The sequence below is a fragment of the Crotalus tigris genome, unplaced genomic scaffold, assembly GCF_016545835.1.
Source record: "Crotalus tigris isolate CLP2741 ecotype Arizona unplaced genomic scaffold, ASM1654583v1 scf7180000017678.2327064, whole genome shotgun sequence".
NCBI lineage: Eukaryota > Metazoa > Chordata > Lepidosauria > Squamata > Viperidae > Crotalus > Crotalus tigris.
In genome coordinates this window covers 1584974-1597668 of record NW_024096561.1, presented here as the reverse complement: position 1 = coordinate 1597668, position 12695 = coordinate 1584974, and the positions used below count along the sequence as shown (strand labels likewise).

The 12695-nt window shown below is 36.6% G+C and overlaps 1 protein-coding gene across 4 annotated transcripts in view; it reads left to right on the top strand.

Moving 5' to 3' along the window:
* The window catches only part of CFAP46 (cilia and flagella associated protein 46), a 97331-nt gene that overhangs the window by 54483 nt on the left and 30153 nt on the right, over window positions 1-12695 (top strand). For all 4 annotated transcript variants that reach the window (XR_005556059.1, XM_039337454.1, XM_039337452.1 and 1 more), the window contains 8 exons: window positions 3033-3131; window positions 3445-3571; window positions 3808-3954; window positions 5150-5350; window positions 5972-6084; window positions 7501-7683; window positions 8787-8922; window positions 10898-11086. Coding sequence is in view for 3 of the 4 variants with exons in the window: in XM_039337454.1 (XP_039193388.1) it covers window positions 3033-3131; window positions 3445-3571; window positions 3808-3954; window positions 5150-5350; window positions 5972-6084; window positions 7501-7683; window positions 8787-8922; window positions 10898-11086 (1195 nt within the window). In the remaining variant the exon portion in view is untranslated. The remainder of the gene's footprint in view (window positions 1-3032; window positions 3132-3444; window positions 3572-3807; window positions 3955-5149; window positions 5351-5971; window positions 6085-7500; window positions 7684-8786; window positions 8923-10897; window positions 11087-12695) is intronic.

Here is a 12695-nt window from a genome sequence, read left to right as displayed (position 1 = left end):
AGTGGTATTTATGATGGGTCCTCAAAGTTCTGATGATACCACCACCACTAAGGTCATGTGATTGTGATTGTGATGCTTGACAACCAGATTACATACCTTTCCCCACCCAGTAGCAGCCATCCCTGTCTCCGGTGCACTCATGCTTCACCACCACAGGCACTTACCTGCTTGCCAGCCTGCTAGTGAGCCTCCTGGAACTTGTGATTTCCTGCTGACTTCCCTGTTGACTTTGCTTGTTGGAAACCAATAGGAAGTTCCAAGGTGGTCTCCACTTAACAACCCATGATCCTCACTTAGCAAAGCAACAGGAATTGTGAGGATTGCCATCACTAAGTGATGCTGTTATACGTCATCACACTTTATGACCACACTGCTAGCGACAGAAATTCAGGTCCCCAATTACTGTAATTAAATGAGGATTACCTGTATTGGGGACAAGCCACTATAATTAGATATAAAGTTAATTCTGATAATATAGTAAAGAAAACTCTTACATTGACCTTGCAATGCAGAAAAAAAATTGTTAGGATACAATAACTATTTTGTGGTGGAAAAACATGCTATTGTGATGACTTCCATGAATGATTCCATAGATACCTGTTTAGATGTTAGCTCGTGGGAGGATGAACTGGTTCTTGGCATGTCAGGAGCTGAGTTAATTGATGGCTGCAAGCAGCTGTCTGGAAGGGATTTGGCTGACACTCCAGTTGGGGAAAGCATGCAGTTGCAGATGGTTAGTGAGGAGGAGGAAGAGCTGCCTTCTGCACCTGATCCAAGAACATGTAGGGCAGAAAAAAGGCAGGAGCAGAGAAGGTCAGCCAGACTACTTGAGAAGAAAAAGCCTCACCCTTCTTGATGGGCTGCATCAGAAGCTGGATATTTAGCACAGCAGACAGAGGGAGGTGTTGCTGGGAACAAAGTGTTTGTTTCCTAGCTATGTGTTTTCTGGTTGTTGTGATTCCTGCCTAGCTTTGGATTGACACTGTGCCTTGACTTGTGTTTTCTGGCTGTTGTGATTATTGCCTAGCTTTGGATTGACATCGTGCCTTGACTTGAATTGTGCCTTGGAAACTCTGGGTTTTTCTTGACTCCTGAGCTCTATTGTGTTTTGGATTTAAGTTTGCCTGGTGGATTTATTTTGTTTGAGAAACTTTCAAGGGTTTTGTGGACTCTTTGGCCATTGCTCTGTAGATTAACATTGGTCTGCTCATGGCTGGACTTTATTGGGACAGTTCTGGGGGTTTTGGTGAAAGGAATTGCTGGGGAATGTTAATAAATTCATAAACTAGAGGTCGCCAACCTATGGGCTGTAGCCCACTTCCGGGCCATAGCCTCTTGGCCACCGGGCCACATGAGTGGTTGGCCAGTGCGTGTGCGTGTGCTCATCCTTCCTTGTGCTGGTGCTAGCCAGGCTGCAAGCTTCATGCCGGTTGTAGCCAACCTGTGAGCCTAACACTGGAGCTAGCCAAACCATGAGCTGCGCACCGGTACTAGCCGAGCCACAAGTTTCATGCCAGTGCTAGCTGTGAGCCGGCACTAGCATGCATGCTCGCAGTCCCGTTTGTGTGCACATGTGCACAGCCACATTAGCATGTGTGCGCATGTATGCATAAAGGTGCCTGCTCCTCCCTTTCCCACTGGGCCACCAACACAGAAAGGTTGGGACCCTGCACTAAACCATAGTTACATGTGTATGTGTGAGTGAGTGAGAGAGGTAGTATCAAAACAATGTGTTCACTAAGAAAGGTGACCTTACTTATCAAGTTATTTCAGAGCACAATATAACCAATGCAGTAATACTTACTCTGGCTCCTTAGTCCCCATTCTGATTCCTATCAACCACTTCATGTATAGAATTTGATCAAGCTTTTTAGAAAAATGAGTTAATTACTACCTGTGAAAACTGATACCCTTAGACCAACGATAGCAACATAATCTGTATAGCAATGGCAATTGAAGTGATTAATTGAGGCACTTATTCCAGTGTTGAAATTGCCCAGAAGTATGATTACAGTCCTAGGATGTATGATTGCACTATATTCAGGCTTATCTCAGATATAATTTACTTGAAATAGCAACACTTGTAGGTAAGCATTTATCACCAAATAGCTTCATTCTAACTACAAAATTTTGGCCATCTCAAGCAAGTTGCATAAGGTAAACTTACTTCTTAATCCCCAAACTTTATTTGAGAGGAGAACAGCAAGATCTTTCCACACCTGACTTTATTGTGGAACAAATAATGTTTGAGATTAGGGTCTCCTAAGTAATACATTGGTTTTTATATATGCCAAACATATTCCTTCACAAACTATAGTATAGTTTGAGAAATGATAAGAGGATAGTATGTATGTAGCAGTAGAAACCAGTACTTGGAAGTTGCTTCTTCCATCTTTCACTGCTTTTAATGGGACAAAAGCCTATACAGAAACTCCACCATCAATGGGTGTGGAGTCCTTTGCTGGGAGATATAACAGGTAAAAGAGCATTAAATATCTGCTTTTCCAGCCACCATTCTTCCACTCCATTTGTAATCACAGCTATCATTGGCTACTTTGGATAAGTTTCATCTGAGTTTTCCAGGTAGGCAAAGATCTCTGTGTGATTCTAGCTGTATGAACTAATTTTGAAATTGTTGAAAGTTTTGTGCTGAATAATTTTACAGTTCACTGAAGGTCAAATTATATTGCTTCTTTTAAGCAATGGTGGATAATTCAACCTATTACATTGCTGCTTTAAAATATGAAGTCTAACTTAAATACAATTCTAAATGGATCTAGGAGTAATCCATTTTTCAATTAGGTTTCACAATTGAAGTTCTCTTTGTATCTTCTCCTCCTGCTGTTTAAAAGCACTATTGGTTGAGGAAATTTTACCTTAAACTTGTTTTTACTGCAAATATCACTTGCTCTTTTATGTGAATCAGATTTGAATCAGATTTTTCTTTGTCAGCATGTATGTACGCTTGCATGTGAGTTATATATATGATATCAGTGTTATACTACAAAAAAATATGTCATTTGCTTTCACAGGCTTGCCAAAATATGTTTAGATTTAAAAATGTATCAAGCAGCATCTTTCCATGAAAAGGCAGTGGGTGATGTCTTTATTAATGAAAAGGAACAAGGAAGGTATGTAACAAATAGCATAATTAAGTGTCAGGTTTGTATACATAACAAATTGCTGTATATTCCAGTCTAAAGCAGCCTACGTGGAGTACTCGGAGCATTCATAGATACCTTTCCAAAATTTGTTAGAATCCCATCAACCAGTTCAATTCTCTTTCATTCAGTTCCAAAATTGATTGCAGTAATAAATTTCATAAATATATAGGTTACTAGGCTGGCATTACAAACTTGAAGGTGATTCCATGCTTAACAATAGGCTAATATATTTTATGTCTATGTTAATCTATTACATTAATGTTTTCTTTCCCTGTTTCAGATTTAGACAAGAGATTGCATTTAAAAATGAGAATGCCATACAGGATAACCAAATGGAAAATAAAAATTTTGATTGGACAACACTAGATATAGAGCAAAGAAAGAATCTGTTTACTGCAAAAGATAAGGTAACCAATATTCCTCTTGTACTGTATATATGTATGAAAGTTGCAAGGCAGCTCTGTATATGTTTTATTGATCTCATAATAAAAAAGGCAACCTATAAAATATCTATACTTTACTATGTTCCCTGATTGAGCTTTTAAGTTCATATATTTTTAACATAATTAATTTTAATTTATAATTAATGATTTAAAAAATAGACATTTTAAAAAGGATACTTTCTATAATAAATTATTTCCAGATTTTGGAACTCAATGCAGTTACTGAAAAAGAATTAAATGGGCTTTCTCTCCCCTACTTGTGGATAGAAAAAGCTGAAGTCTTAATCCAACTATGCTTATATCAACCAGCAAGGTTATTACTCTCCGAAGCTCACCAAGCAACTCAGGTAACTTAATATTTTTTTTTTGTTAAAAGTGCATGTCTCCAACTGTTTCTGTTTATTTGTCATTTCTAGGAAATATATATCTTATAACTATGAATAAGAGGAAAAACTGTGGCTAGTTTTACAATAGTAGGTGCACAACTCTTGATCAGCAATAGCATAATTGTCAGAAACTCAAGTGACTTGGTCTTAGCCTAAGGTGTAAAATATTTAGAATATTTAAATTTCATTGTTGAATTTCCAAAAACAACTCTTATATGGGTTCATTAAAAGAGCAATGCCAACCCTTTGAAATACCATGCCTCTTAAGATTTTATTTGTCTTGACCCAGTCAGCTTTCCAGAAAAACTTGGTTGTGTTTCCAGGTGTGATGGCCTAAGATGTAGCTTTTGTTGTTGGTATTGCTGTTAATGACTTTTTAGGATCTTTCTTGATATCAATCTTGTTAAACTGAGAAAAACTTCTTATATTAGATAAGAGAAACTTGCTTGCTTACCTAGCCCATAATATTTTGACAGGCACAAAAAAGGAGTGAAACGTATAGTCTTAAAAGTCTTTTGTATCCCTTTTCCTGATACAGAGGATGACTTGCACCATTTCTGATCTTTTAACACTTTTTGGAACAGATTACAGAGTGTAATTCTTTTGCCACTATATGGGAGGACATCCTATGTTTTTCCTTAGATCAGGGGTGGGGAACGATGGCCCTTTTAATGACTTGTGGACCAACTCCCAGATTTCCTGAACCAGCCATGACTTAGCAGTTATTACTCAAATTATTCAAATGTGAACCCTTAGTTTAAAAACTAAGCAAAATATTGAGCAAGGTTATCTAGTAGTTTTAGTGCAATGTAGATGTAAGACCTCTGAATTCAATGAGTCTTACTTCAAGGTTAGCGTACAGAAAATTGCAGCTTAAGAAGTCTGCCTTTTTATGACTCAGGATTCAGAAAGAGCAAAGTCTGTGATAATTTGTCTTAGTTTAAGTAAGCTCTTCTTCATTTCCTGATTGAATTTAATTGAAATTATTCTGAAAAAGTTTTTCATGTCATAAATAACAGAAACTTAGAGGACAGATTCTGAAATCTGTTTTTCACAATATATAAAGACCTGGAATGGAATGGAATGTTCTGGCATATTATCGATCATAATGTTCCAACTTATATTTGAAAACATATTTGAAATTTCTTCTTTTTAGGAAATGAATGATCCATGTGGTATATCACGATGCCTTTATCTTCTAGCTGTACTAGCTAATTTAGAAAAAAACCATGGGCAAGCGAAGGCACTCCTTGAAAAGGCCCGCTTGATAGGTGGAAATGAACAGTTTTGGCACGATAGCACTTTTGCTCTCGCTGATGCAATTTTAGGAGATGACCAGGAAATAAATGATAAAATGGTAAGTAAACCAGCAGTTACAAACCTTTCCAGTTTGGTGGCCCGACCTGGTGTGTGTGGGGTGAGTGTGTGGGTATCAGGCAAACATGCACACGGGCACCTTCCGCTCACGCAAATGGAGTTTTGTATCGAGTGGAGGGTGTTTGCACTCATGCGTGAAGCTCAACTTGCTTGAGCTGCAGGCTCATAAGCTCGCATACAAAGCTTGAGGTCACTCAAGAGCTTGTGAGGGTGGAGCTTTGTGCATATGCATGCACTTGTGCACTGCTCACGCAAGTGGAGCTTCATGTGCATGCACTTGCCCATTTCTTCTACAGCCCGGTTTCAAACCGACTATGGACCGCTAGTGAGCAATGACCCGGGGGTCGGGGATTCCTGAAGTAATTCATTTATTTAATTGAAATATCCAATAGTACATTACTCTTTTAATACTAGCAATCAATATAGGCAGCCCTCTTATAGTAACCGAAATTGTAGCGAAGTGGTCACTAAGTGAAAATTATGTGACCACAACTGTGTTTACAATTTTACTCCAGCTTTCCTTTGCTTTACAGAATCTGAAGGATATACAGTTTATCCTGAAATACTTTGTTAGTATTTTTGACAACCTGTTTTCTCATAGATGCAGGCTTGCCATTTTCTACAAAAAAACATAAATGTCTTGAGGCCATTATTGAAGGAAAGACCCAACCGAGAATCTGAATTGGGTTTTATAATTGCATGCTTTGAAGCCAGGTAATTATTACAAGTTAAGATAGTATTGTAGTTTGGGTTTACTTTTGTAATCAAGTAATAATGCAATCCTCCACATGCCTCTCCAAAAATAACATTGCAGCCTCCTCAATCTATTAATCTAGTTTAATAAGATCATGCATGCTTTGAAAATGCTCCAGTTGTTTTTTAGGTCTTGTGTGAGCTGATGAATCTCTTTGTTTTTCATTAAATCAATTCAACTTTTTTTTCAGAATTCCACACAGACCTAGAAAAAATATTCTACTGCTTTAAGGAGATAAAGCCATGCAACTATGAAAACAGTAGCATCTGGATTGAATAACATCTTTGTGGACCCCTCCTAAATTATAATAAGCAAGGAGGCAATGCAATCACCAGCATCTAAGTGGGAGGAAAGGTTTTAAAAAAGCTAAGATGGCAGTTGCAGTTGTATGAGTGAAGGACTGCCGCTTTTGTACATTGAATTTTTTTCTGTGTGCCATAGGAGTAATTTTTTAAAAAGCTTCTAGTGCCTGCCTGGATTAGTTCCTATAGAACTTTTGGGCATTTGCCATTGACACTTTCCTAGGGCTGAGAGAAAATGATTGATCCAAGGTCACCCAGCAGGCTTTGTGGCTAAGGTGGAACTAGAACTCATGATCTTCCAGTTTCTAGCCTGATGCTTTAATCCCCACACCAAGCTGGGCATCTACATTGCACATACAGTATGCATAAAGGGGAAGGACTTTGTACTGCCGTACCATGACACTGTCTTACCACTTTTGATCCCTTCTCCAAAGGATCCTGTTGATTGCAGTAACAACTTTTTTTATTAGACAAGTCGTTATATAGAGATATTATTTCTATACAGGTAGTCTTCAACTTATGATCACAAATGAGCCCAGAATTTAAGTTGCTAAGTGAGAAATTCATTAAATAAATTTTGCCCCATTTTACAACTTTTCTTGTCACATTTGTTAAGCAAATCACTGCAATTGTTAAATTAGTAACATGGTTGTGAAGCGAATCGACTTCCCCATTTATTTTACTTGTTAGAAAGCCTCAGAAGATGATCACATGACCCTGTACTTTTTTCAGTGCAGTTGTAACTTTGAACGGTCACTAAATGAACTGTTATAAGTTGAGGACTACCTCTATAGAGAAATTATAAATAAAAGGACTGCCCAACATTCACTTATTGGTCATAGATTTATTTGATATTTATTTATTCAATTTTTTACAAACAAGCTGAAATTTTTTCTTTGCTACTGAGTGTAACATTAGATTTTTCTGCTTTTCTGATTTGCTCTAATAATTAACTAATTAATTAAATGTTAGTCAAGGAACTATTTTTATAGCAATAAGAATAGTTGCTTAAATATATGTGCTATTTTGGAGGAAATCTCTGACCTTATGTTGTTCATATACTCTCCTATGCAGGAAAGCATATATACAGATAGATTTGGTTAAATATCTCATTAACACTAGTGGTTTTTCTAATGAGTTGGAAATAATATTGCTGGAATCCTATGATAAGTTAATTCACATAGAGAAGATCTTCCTTTCTTATGGATATAAAGATTGTAGTGCTGATGCATTAATGGCATGTGCAAATATTCATAGGTAAGTCCTCAGATAGAATTTTTCATAAATAACTACATGCATATATACCATGACACTATTTGTTTTTTGAAATAAGCAACATTTCATAGAATGCAGAAAAGAATAGGAAAGAGTCAAAGTAATTAAAAACATGAGGTAATATAAGAAAAAGAAAGGGAAACATTGCAAGCACCATTCATTTCTACAAACCTGTCTACCCTTGTAAGCTATTTTTGCCTGTTTATATACTTCATACATTTCCATTTGCTCTTTTAAATTCTCATTTTTCTCTTTTTGAGGATCTTATCAGTTCCATCCAATCATAATTCACTTGATCTTCCCCTTCATTTCAAACCATTTACTCTTTCTTCATGTATTTGTCTTGCAATTCTGTAATTCTATTCTTGTTTTAACACACATATTTTTTTAAGTATCCCATTCTTACTGCATTGTTTTTAATACTTCTGAATATGTAAGCCTCACCTCCACACAGCTAAAGGCAAAAATAAATTCTTATACACAGCCATTTTCACTTATTTTGAGAAGTATTCATTCTTTCAAACAGATCATACATCTAGCAGCATTTAGGGGGTCTTAAAATTGACATTTCTTTATATATTTATTTTTTTAACATCTTTAGTAAATGAACTACCAAGATACACAAGTTAATTTACTTGGTCTAATTTTTCATCATTTATGTACAGTAACATTAAGTTACTCATTCCATTTCTCCTTGTCAAACACAACTGCTTTGGGTTTTAATAAATTAATTTTACGAAGAATGGTTCCCATACCTACAGTACAATGCAGCAAGGCAAATATAAACACAATCTGTCTTGTAAGGAGTATGTATGTGTGTATGTGTATATATGTATGTGTATATATGTATGTATGTGCTGGCCATCTCACCGATAAGGCAACTCTGCACTTAAACTAGCAGATGTACAAAAAGGAAAACATAAGAAACTCAGTAGCTCTTTTTCTTTATCCTTTTCTTTATCTTTTTTTAGTTGTTTTAGTAATTTAATTTTGTTAAGTTTGTATTGCTTATATGTTTTCTTTTTCCATTCTATTTTATTTAGAAAGGTACTAAATATTATTTCTGTTTAAAATTATTTTTACAGGATACTTGGTAAGCATACAGAACCTGCTGCAGACAAGCAAAGTCATTATATAGATGCATACAGATTAGCACAATGTGCAGTATCACAAATGGAAGAGTTTTTCCAACATATTAATAATATACTTCCAATTAATGAGGTATGATGTTTATGTATGTTACAGTCAGCATCCACAACATGGAGACTATTATCAGCAGTGCTTTTTTTCTAAAAAAAAAAAAAAGGTGCTGGAACTCACACACGTCATACAACCCGCCTTGCCTACCCTACAAGGTTCCATCCAAAAAAGGTGCCGGAACTCCGTTCTGAGTGTCCTATGAGAAAAAAAGCCCTGATTATCAGTTAAAATGATGTATTAAAGTATCTCAGAAATACAGGACAGTGCAGATATAAACTGAAAATATGACAGGTCTTCAGTTGAAAAAGCCAGTTGAAAAAGCCCCCAATTCATTGTGTGGCTTAAATGTTAATTTTGATTGTAAATCCAACTTTTCCATTGATAATAATTGGAAATCAACAAACAAGACTTCTTTTTTTCTGTTCAACATAACTTTATCAAAATACTGCAGAATCATCATGTTTTGGAGACAAAACTACAGCACTTTGGCAGGTGGGCTATGGGCAACTACCTTACCTTGGAAAACCAAGTTCACTATTTTTCAGATTAATTTATCAAGGCTTTTGCTTCTTTGTTTGTATAAGCCTGCGTTATGAAATGGATGCCACAGAAGGAGCTGGATCTAAGAAAATTACAGATTTTTTAAAAGAATACCAGCACTGATTGTTGGAGAAATAAATCTTCTGCTTAATCTTCTCCACCCCCATTACCAGTATATTTTGGTGGGGGAGGGAGGGAGAGAGAGAAAGAGAGAGCTTCATGGAGAGATACAGAGATAAGATATTTTATATATTGTATGCATGTATGACAAGACATTAAGAAAAGACATAGGCCTAAAAGGTTACAGTGAGTCAAAAGAGAAATTTTTTAAATTTTGTTCTCAGCTGTCACCAAATCACAGGTGATGAAGAGGTATACAGTGGCAGAAACAAGAATACTTAAACATCCACCATTTTTCCAAACAAGCTCCTAATTCTGTATCTGTTCAGGTTCCACAGCACCCTCAAACCTCTTTTATTAATTCCGTTTCTGCGACAGAAGTCCAGCTAAAACATTTAAACTCTAAAAGAGTTTAGCAATTTATTAAATCCTATTCTGTAGTTTGACAGCCCTTAATGACAGAATTATATATATAGGGCATCCCAAAGGTTTTAGTGCTTATATAGGCTATCAATCAAACATTCTGCCTTTTCTCCCTTACCTCCTTGGAATTTCTTTTCCTGGAAGAGTATAAAGAAAAATATATCAAGTTTACAGATATACTAAACATGTTCATGCAATCTACAATGCCAAAATATGGTTTCTGTTGTTTTGAGTTAGCATGTGTTATGAACCTAGAAGCTATTGCTTTTATTAGCACCATATTCAACTCAATTATGCCTTAAAGAAATTATAGTTAAGCAGAGCATATTATAATTAGTGATCCCAGCCCCCTTTTCTGTACATCACTGTATTTAAGTTTTTTTAACAGAGTTTGTGTATCAGCTCAGATTTGATTTAGACTACGTCAGTTTATATGACTCCTGAATCTACCCAAATCTGACTAATTCAATTTGGGATTGAGCTAAATCTGAAGTACGCCCAGGCTCTAAATTCTGAACACATACAACCACCAGTGATCTTTATCAATATTCAGTATAGGACTCCTTTAATTTTGGAATTTGCATGCCAATCTTCTTGTGAAGGTTAATTTTAACATTTTATATGTATATATTACAATATCTGTCTAAAAGCATGTGCACTTTCTTCTCTGTATTCCATTTTGCAACTGTTTTCTCTTTTTATACAGTTTTAAGTAGGCCTGGCTATATAATGACAGCCATCTTGTCAAAAGCCAGAATAGTGAGTCAGTGGCTGAAAGGAGGCATGGTGATCACGGTTTTCTTTCCTCCATACTTGGATCCCATGTTTATCTTGATATTTTTTGCAATTATGGAAACTGAGATTGTTTTTAATGTTTCTTTTCCATTTTCAGTATAATATTTTTTTATTTCAGACTAGAAATATAAATACACCTTTAATGAGAAGGCTTGCAAATATGAAGGTGAACTTCGTAGAGATCATTTTGGATATTTTTGTTCTTATCAACATTGAAAAAAAGAACAAAGAAGCTAGAGCAGACCAAATTGAGCAAATTATTGAGGATTTTGTAAGGTTTACACCTGATACTTCTTCAGTTGAACAGGTATGCACTTGTGTAATACGTTCATAATTAACCTCTTGTGCATACAATCTGCCACATATAGAAATCATTGTTATCATGGAAGTCTCATTGAAAACATCAGCAAAACACTTTTAGGGTTGTTGTTTTTTTAAGGTTCAATCCAGATTCAGGTAAGTACCTCAGAGAAGATAGAAATAGATCTTTCACCACAGTAGTCCCTCCACCCTTGAAAAATATACATAGGGAATTCTGATGATTAAGGAATGAGAAAAGACAAGGTAGTCCTCAACTTACAATCATTCATTTAGTGACCAATCAAAGTTACAACGGTACTGAAAAAAGTAACTTACGGCTATTTTTCCCACTTACAACAGTTGCAGCATCCTGTGATCACATGATCAAAACTGAGATGTTTGGCAACTGATTCATATTTATGACAGTTGCAGTGTTCTGGTGTGATGTAATCACTTCTTGTAATCACTTCTGACAAGCAAAGTCAATGGGGAAGTCAGATTCACTTAACAACCATGCTACTAACTTAATAACTGCATTCACCTAACAGCTGTGGCAAGAAAGATCATAAAATGGGGCAAAACTCACTTAACTGTCTCACTTAGCAACAGAAACATTGGGCTCAATTGTAGTCACAAATCAAGGAATACCTACATAGACAAAGTTGCCATTCAGCCGGCAATATTATTTGTTAGTAATTTAATGTACATACATATATAGGTATAATTCATTACATTCAATTTATTGCTGTAAATTAAATATCATCAGTTTGGAAAATTGTGCCCATCTCTTGGAAAGATTTCATGATACAATCATGATACAATCATTTCATGATACCCTTGAAGGGCATTCGGAGGCTGCAGTTGGTTCAGAACGCAGCCGCGAGAGCAATTGTGGGCGTGCCAAGGTACGCCCACGTGTCACCTATCCTCCGCGAGCTGCACTGGCTTCCTGTGGGTCTCCGGACGCAATTCAAGGTGTTGGTTATCATCTTTAAAGCCCTTCATGGCATAGGGCCAGGTTACTTACAGGACCGCATTCTGCCGCACAGTTCCCAGAGACCGGTGAGGTCCCATAGATTGGGCCTCCTTCAGGTCCCGTCGGCCAGACAATGTCGGCTGGCGGGCCCTCGGGGAAGGGCCTTTTCTGTGGTGGCTCCGACCTGATGGAATCAACTTCCCCCCGAGGTTCGAACTACTCCCACCCTGCCGGCCTTTAAGAAAGCCGTTAAAACTCTCCTGTTCCGGCAGGCCTGGGGCTGATGTCCCCGGGGGGGGGGCGGGATATGATCGGACTCGCGGTATGACTGTATTATTTTATTGTTTTATGATTGTTTTAATCTCTGTATGCTGCCCTGAGTCCTTTGGGATTGGGCGGCATATAAATAAAATTAAATACAAATACAAAAATACAAATTATTTGGGCAAACCAATCCTCTGTATCATAGGATATTTTCAACTTTCAGGCAACGAACAAAACTACTCACAGACTACAAACCTGATATTTCTTAAAGAGCAGAAATGTGCCTTGGTGACTTCTGGATGATCTCACTCAGTGATTTTACGCTGATATTAATTTTAAAATCTTATGTGAAACTCATTAATATAATTGCTCCTAA